Raw genomic sequence first — 8,516 nt, forward strand, 5'->3', positions numbered from 1 at the left:
AAAATAATATCCATTTTAGTTCGTTCGTAATTTTAGCTCCCTTTGCTAAATATTACGTGTGAGATGTTTTATAGTGAATAATCAGATCAGGATCATATTCTTCTTCTACTAAGCACATTTCTTTAGGCCCTAATTATTACACTAACCATTAATTTTCTGTTGTATCACTATTTAAAAATGGTTTTCTGAATTTAGCCATTAATATTTATTACTTACTCATTCATGATAGCAACATTTTTGACTCAATAACAGGATGACTTGTAGTAAAGAAATGGTTGAGAAGTATGGTTACTGTAAACTAAAAGGTAAAATCTTGTAGACACTGAATTAAAAGCAAAACGTGCGGGAGAAATTCAGCAGTCCTGGCAGATACTTGACAGAGAGAAATACAGTTACTTTAAAAAAAAAGGTTTTGTGAAATGTTCGATGCATAGTCACATTGGACTCAAAACATGAACTCAGTTTCCCCTGCTCCGATGCAACCAGATCTGTTGAGTTTCTCTCACACATTTTGATTTTATTTAAGTATGATTTCAGTGTCTGATGCAGGGTGGATTAAGATTGGCCTTGTATTCTCTATGGGTTTATTGAACAGATGGGTGTAGAGGGAGAGTGGGCGTTGTGTAGTGGGTGACAGAACAGGCCTGGTTGAATTTGTAATCTTAACATTGGGGAAATATACGATGTAGTACCATAATTCATATTATTGTTCACCACGAATGGAATATTAGGGATTTGCTGTTTATTGCATTATACAGCACAGGGTCATGTGGGAATAAATGACTTATATTAATTCATGTATCATTAATTACTTCAATGTGTGCTTGTCAATGCATTTATACAGACATAAGGTGATTTATTTGCATGGTTAGGAGATGTCCAGAACTACCAGGATGATTCAGTGATTTTGCTCACTATTTTACTAGAAACACAGGCTGGGAAAGGAATTTGTGTCAGATCCCTTAGCAATTTTATATATTCGACATAAAAACTGAAAGAACTGCAGATGCCGTAAATCAGAAACAAAACAGATGTTGCTGGAAAGGTTCAGCAAGTCTGGCAGCATCAGTGAAGAGAGATCAGAGTTAACAATTCAGGTCCAGTAATCTTTTGGGCCTCAGCTTTCCCAGCAACTTCCGGTTTTGTTTTAGATCTTTTTTTGTTTGGATGTATTTCGAATCCAGCCATTGCATAACTACTTTGGAAACTCTGGTTGGGATTTCAATTATGCTCTATACTTGTCTGCGTACATCCAAGCTATGAGAGCTTTGCCACACAGTTAAAATCTAAATGATTATGAAGTATAGATAGTGGAAGGGCACGGATAGAATGGATAGTTAGAGTTCTTTTGCCCAGGGCAGAGATGGTAATTACTAAAGAACATCAGTTTAATTAAAAGCAAGTAAGTCAAAGGAGACGTGAGAAGCAGGTTTTTTTTTTACATAAAGGGTGGTAAGTGCCTGGAATGTGGTATCAGAAAACATGGTGGAGATGGATATAACAGAAATGTTGAAGAGGCATATTTACAGATACATGTGTAGGCAGGGAGCAGGAGGATACAGACCATGGAGAGGCATAAAGGATTTTAGTTTAGCAAGGCGTCATGGGTAGGAATAGTCTTGATGGGTCAAGTAGATTGTTGCTGTTCTTTGTTCTTTGTGTTGCTCACACATTCTATGCTTATAGATAACCAAATATGAATTTAAAAACAATCTTAATATGAACTAGATTACAGAACAATTGCTAAACATGTCTTTACAATGTACTGGGATTACATTTCATCGCAGTAGAGTCACAAAGTTATACAGAACTGAAACACACCCTTCTGTCCAACCATTGCACGTTGACCATAATCCCAAACTAAATTAAGCCTAAATACCTGCATTTGGTCCATATCCTTACAAACATTTCTTATTCATCTACCTACTTAAATGTATTTTAAATGTTGTAACTGTTACTGCATCCACCAGTTCTTCTGGATGTTCAGTCTACACACGAAATACTCTCTGTGTAAAAATATACCTCACATGTCTCTTTAAAATCTTTATAATCTCTCCTTAAAAATATGCCCAAAGTCTTGAACTTTCTCACTCTGGGGAAAGGACAACTACCATTCATCTTACCTAAACTCCTAATGCTTTTCTAGATCTCGAACACGACACCCTTAACGTCCTACACTCCAGACAAAAAATGTACCAGCTTGTCAAAGCTCTCATTATAATTTAAACCCACCATTCCAGGCAACACCCTGGTAAATCTCTTCTAAAACCTCTCCAGCTTAATAATATCCTTCTTATAACAGGGCGATTGTACCTTATAGACAGTAAACAAAAGCAGGTCAGCGGCTAGGAAGTAATTCACTTCATGACTCTCCAAACCCTGTCCACCGTCTACAAGGTGCAAGTCAGCAGTGCGATGGAATGTTTCAGCCTTGTGTTGATGGGTGCAACGCCAACAACACTCAGAAATCTTGACACAATCCAGGACAGAGCAACTCACTTGATTGTCACCACTCCTTCCACCACTCAGCAGCAGCAACGTGTCCTCTCGGCAGCATGTACTGGAGAAATTGACTAAAGATCATTAGAAAGCATATTCCAAATCCATGGCACTTCCATTCAGTAAGATAAGTGCAGCAGATAAATGGGAACACCACACCTATGACTTCCTCTCCATGCCACTCACCATCCTGACTTGGAAATATATTGCCAGTCTCTGGGTCAGAATCCTGGAATTTGTCTCTAACGGCATTGTGAGTCACCCACAGCATACGGACTGCCTCAAGAAGGCAACTCACCACCACCTTCTTGTGCCAACTAGGGATAGACAATGAATGCTGACCAGCGTGGGACGCCCATGTCCCATGATTGAATTAGAAAAATAAACCTATCTGTGGAGATAAAACCAAACTGCAGTAAATCAGGAATTTTGAGAAGCAATTGTTATTATGCAGAAACTATATATATATTAAATAAACGCTCATATTCTCACATTTACAAGGTTGCATTTCCTAACGTTTTCATACATCCAAACATCAACCTGTCGATGTTTACCAAACGATCAGAAAATGAAATGGTAAAATATAAAGTTGTTGTATTCTTACTGATCCTGAGGGCTGCTCTCTCATTATGGAGGGATGGATGGTGGTGGTTAAACCTAAGAATTACCACATCAAGTGAGGGAGAAGTCAGGAAGGAGAATCCTTCATAACAACCTCAAGAAATGCAGGAACAGAACACCTGTTGGTGTTATTTTGCATGACACACCTCCCATCCTGCCAACTAAGCTAATTGACAAACCAACCTAGGCAAGTATAGTGACTAGACGAGAAAGTCAGACCTCAGTAATTCTGGCCAAGAATCTCACTCCTGGCTCCCCAGAACCGTGTTGAAGCACCAATTAGATGTGTGATGGAATGAGATCCATTTGCCTGGAGGTATGCATTTCCAACAACACTGAGGATATTTAACACCAACAAGAACCAAGCAACCCATTTTACTGGCACTTTCCATATTATCTTCAATATTGACTTCTTCCACCATCAATGAGTTTGTAAGCAGTGTGAACCATCTATAAGGTGCAATGCAGCAACTAACCAAGACTTCTGTTATAGTCTTTGCAAATGCAAGAGAAGTAGTAACGAGGAGGGCAAGAATAGTAAATACAAGAAAAGCAATTTGACATGGCATAGACTGTCCTGATCTGTAAGTATGATATTGTTCCAACACTGTCGTGGAGTGAAATCATGGGGTTCCCTTCCTTCCTAAACACAGGGTGGATGGACAAACGCGAAATGGAAGATATCAGTTGAGGAAGGCACCAAGAAATAACATTCTTTAGGACAACTGGGGCGGTACTAAATTGCTGGAGAAGCAGTGATGCTGAAATTGCTTAAAAGAATTTTAAAGAAAGAAAATCTGTGATGATTGTATTCTCATTTTTGAAGTAGCTCACCTCATTGTTCATAGGGTTGCTAACCTTATCAGTATGCAGCAACTCTGGATCCTCTTTTCCAAGATAATCTTTGTGGGCAGACGTTTTGTCTGTGGATGACCTGTATCTGTTGGAGGTTATGAAGCCTCCCCTTGTTGACTGCAACGTTGAACATGACTCATAGCGGAAGCTCTGAGAAAGTGGGTCACCACCAAATACCTCAACGTAATTTGGGGGTATCTGAAGGTTTCTACTAGCCGTTTGAATTCCATTCAGGGAATGTCTGGTTTCAAGGCAACAACAAACTCCCAAAGAACAGTGCTGAACACTCAATGAATTCCTGCTTTTATGAACCTTCACAGCGAGAATAATCAAAATGATGAGAAAAATGCTAGAAATGGTTCCTAGTGCCATGACTAAGGAAAGGCTCATATCAGGACTGAACCCGGGGTCTGTAGAGGAACCAATGACATTGGACAATGTTTCAACGTCACCACCAATCACAGATAAGATAATAGTGACGGAGGCAGAAAGAGATGGTATTCCATTATCCTTTACCAGAATCACCAGTCTTTGCTTTGAGGCATCTCGAGAAATGATACGACGGATTGTCCAAATCTCCCCAGAGTCTGGTGAAATAGTAAAAAGATTATGCTGGGTAGCTTGTAAAATCGAATAGGAAAGGCGAGCGTTCTGACCGGCGTCAGCGTCAGTGGCGGATACCTTGGCCACCAAATACCCTGGTTCTGCAAACCTGGAAATTGTCTCTACTGCTGTTGATCCAAATTCGACTAATGGCTGCACAATGACTGGAGCATTGTCATTCTGATCGAGGATAATAACATCCACTGAAACATTATTTGCCAGTGATGGCGTCCCAGAGTCCATAACGTAAGCTTGAATCTGAAAGTGTTTCGATTCTTCGTAGTCGAAAGATCTCTGCGCGAGTATGACACCAGTGTCCGAGTTAATAGAGATGTAATTGAATACAGAGGAGTTTTGAATTTGAGTCTCCAGGAGAGAGTATTTCAGTCGAGCGTTCACTCCAATATCGGCATCAAAGGCTGTAATGGTAAATATAGAAGCGCCTATATCATTATTCTCCATTACGTTTGTTGTAAATAAAGATTGCCTGAAATGCGGCGCATTGTCATTTATATCGGAAATCTCTACCCGAATGGTTTTCTCGGATGTAAGCGGAGGATGTCCTGCATCCGTGCATGTTATCGTAACGTCATACTTGGAGGTATTTTCACGATCCAGTTGGTGATGAACAATTATTCCATAATAATTCTTTAAAGAGGAATCCAGTTTAAATGGAAGTTCATTTGAAATGTAACATTCTACCTGGCCATTACTGCCCGAATCTTCATCTATTGCAGTGATCAGAGATACTACAGTCCCGATTGGAGCATCTTCCGAAATTGTAGTCGACAAAGACGTCAACTTCACTACAGGTGGGTTATCATTCACATCAATAATATTTACCAAAACATCACAGTGCCCCGACATCGCGTCCAAACCTCCATCTGTTGCTTGAATATTTAACTCCAAGACACTATTTTCTTCGTAGTCCAACTTCCGTTTCACTCTGATTTCACCCGTTTTAGAATCCACGCCAAACAATTCCCGAACTCTAGTTGAAGTGTGGCTACCAAACGAATAGTTTATCTCTCCGTTGGCACCATCGTCCAAGTCAGTAGCATTTAATATGATTACCTGCGTTCCTGCGGCTGCACTCTCCAACAGACTGACTCTGTAAACTGACTGCGGGAAGGCAGGAGCATTGTCGTTTGCATCGTTAACGATTATCGTGACCTGAGCCGTGCCCGATCTGACAGGGACACCACCATCCTTCGCTACCAGCGTCAAAATGTGTCTACTTTCTGTTTCTCTATCCAAAGATGTCTGCAGCACCAATACTGGCGATTTTACATTGCCACTGCGCATTTGCACATCGAGATTAAAATAATTGCTCGGAAGGAGCTCGTAGGTTTGCACGGAGTTGGTTCCAACGTCCAGATCGTGCGCGGGCTCGAGTGGAAATCGCGTTCCTGGAATAGAAAGCTCTGAGATTTCAAGGCGAAATTGTGCATTTGGGAAGCTAGGAACATTGTCATTTACATCGAGAATTTCCACTGTAACCTGGTACAGCTTTAAAGGATTTTCAAGGAAAACGTCCAAGCTTAGTGCACAACTGAGGCTCTGTCCGCAAATCTCTTCTCTGTCAATTGATTTCGTCACAATTAAAATGCCAGTGTCCAAATTTATATCCACATATTGTTCCTTGGGCCCGGTTATTATCCGCAAATTGCGAGCCGAGAGCTGCTTTATATCCAAGCTGAGATCCTCAGCGATATTCCCAACAAAGGCGCCGAGTTGCAGTTCTTCAGGAATCAAATAACGAATCTGTCCAAACACTAGATTCCAAGAAGAGAACATGCAGTACAAGAATTGGCATTTTAGAAGCCAATATATTTTATATCTCATTTCCAAAGTCAAACATTCCCCTTATTTCAGTATGTCGCCACAGCATTAATGATTCTCTTTATCATTATATCATTGTCTTGTATCGAACGCAACTGCGACGTAGTATATACCTGAATTCTTCAAGAATCGCTGGTTTTTATGGTTTAAGTCTTCTAGTTTTTCGAAAATGTCCGTCGATTCGTGAACAATTCCGACCGAGCTGCTTACTATCCAATATTACACTGTGTCTGATCGGACGTGATGGTGTCTGGGTAGTGAAGGGGCTGTCCGGATCCCCAACCACAGTTCAGCTTCTGGTTGGTGAATAGTAGCATGTTTAATTATCGACCAATCAAATTACCGTAGATTTCTTAAAGCTAGGCTCGCAGAAGTGAGTGCCAAAGCCAGATTTTTTGTTGCACAATTAAAAAAATTAAGATGTTTGTCAATGCACTGTTTCTCCCCGTTTCCAAGTTTATAAATAGAACCAAATGATAACACATTACAAATGGCAGGAGAAAAAAAGAATAAAATTACTTGAGCGTTCTGCCTCATTTGTGTGTAAGCATTATTTAATTTCTAATTCAGCTACGGTTCTTCTGTCATTGTATGCTATTTCCATTTTAGGTATTTCTCACCTCAGGCACGCAAATCTATTTCATTGTTCTCTTCTGTAATGAGAGAATAAATATCTCTGTATTTTGATTTCGATTTTCAGACTTTAGACTCAGTTTCACCTCTAATACTCTGTTCTCTGTGCAATACATATATTAACTGGTGGATTTAAAAAAATCAAATTTCGAACCATGCATGATGCTGACCCAGTTATTTCTCCCCGGGTCTTACACACTGGTCCGCGTTAAGTGGTGTGTTATTATCAATATCATCTGTAGCTTTCAGAATTTTGAAGGCATGCATACGTGAACCCCTATTTTCTAAGTTGAATCATATGTGTAATTCCATCAGGTATTCGAACACATACAGTTATACTGGTCTCAAAAGACCAGGAACAACGTTTAATTTCTAACCACGAAAAGTATTTTTAACCAATACAAAGCTTAATATTCCAGAATTGCTCATGCAATGAGTTTGAATTATGCCAGCACATTAATTTGTCAGGATTCGGAACGTTTTATTTCCAACTGCACCGGAGTGCATTTTTTGTTTGTTTGCTAACTAATTTGGTTTTGGGTATTCACCCTGATAATTTCCCACAAGTGAGTTCAGTGGGCAAAATAAAATTGCATGTATACAGGTTAACAAATTGTCATGCATAGAGAATAGGTTGATAGTTTCTGAATAAAGGGGTGTTCATTTCTCAGTGGCAGATAGTGAATACTGGGGTACTGCAAGGATCGTTGTTTGGGTTCCTGATATTTGTGGTATGTATAAATTACCTGGAAGAGGTAACCAATTGTTATGTGACATTTCGAAGTTTGTTGACGACACAGTACTGGGTGGGATTGTGAATCATGAGAAGAATGGAAGAAGGCATCCAGATGTCGATATACAAGAGAAGTTGGTGTCGTTGTACATCTGCCAATGAAAGTAGTCAGGCAGGGGATATAGTGTGCATCCTTTTAAGAAGATATATATTCACAATTTGGGATGTTTTGCTACTTTTAGGTTTGGTGAAATTATGAGTATTGTGTGCAGGTTTGCACTCTTTTTCTAACAAACAATGCATTTTTCATAGAGAGATTGTGGAAGAGGTTTCACTAGACTAGCACTGTGAATGACAGGACTGCCTATGAAAATTGGATTGACTGGCTCTGTAATCATGCTAGCTTTTAAGGATGCGAGGAGATTTGACTGAAACATAAAACTCGAACATGCTGGACAGACTGGATACAGGGAAGATGTTTTCCATAGTTGAGCTGTCTGGAACCAAGGGTCACAGTCTCAGGATACGGATTAGGCTATTTAAGACTGGGATAAGGAAATATTTATTCACTCAATGGTCATGAGTCTATGAAATTCTCCACCATAAAAGTCTGTGGATGCCAACTTACTGACTATATTTAAGAAAGAGAAAGATGCATATTTAAATTATAAAGTCATCAAGGAGATTGGGGCGAAAGGATAAATATGTCATGGGATAGGGGATAAACCAT

The 8,516-nt window shown here is 39.7% G+C and overlaps 1 protein-coding gene across 1 annotated transcript; it reads right to left on the bottom strand.

Moving 5' to 3' along the window:
• Positions 1 to 3,891: 3,891 nt before the first annotated feature.
• Positions 3,892 to 6,375, bottom strand: LOC140492289 (protocadherin-10-like). The gene has a single exon (XM_072591242.1). It carries the CDS (start codon positions 6,373 to 6,375, stop codon positions 3,892 to 3,894), a length of 2,484 nt encoding a protein of 827 aa, XP_072447343.1.
• Positions 6,376 to 8,516: the final 2,141 nt, after the last annotated feature.

This window comes from Chiloscyllium punctatum, chromosome 20 (genome assembly GCF_047496795.1).
Source record: "Chiloscyllium punctatum isolate Juve2018m chromosome 20, sChiPun1.3, whole genome shotgun sequence".
Taxonomy (NCBI): domain Eukaryota; kingdom Metazoa; phylum Chordata; class Chondrichthyes; order Orectolobiformes; family Hemiscylliidae; genus Chiloscyllium; species Chiloscyllium punctatum.

Bases quoted from the DNA above. Each gene is read 5' to 3' on its own strand.
- LOC140492289 (XM_072591242.1), bottom strand. From the start codon at position 6,375: ATGTTCTCTTCTTGGAATCTAGTGTTTGGACAGATTCGTTATTTGATT.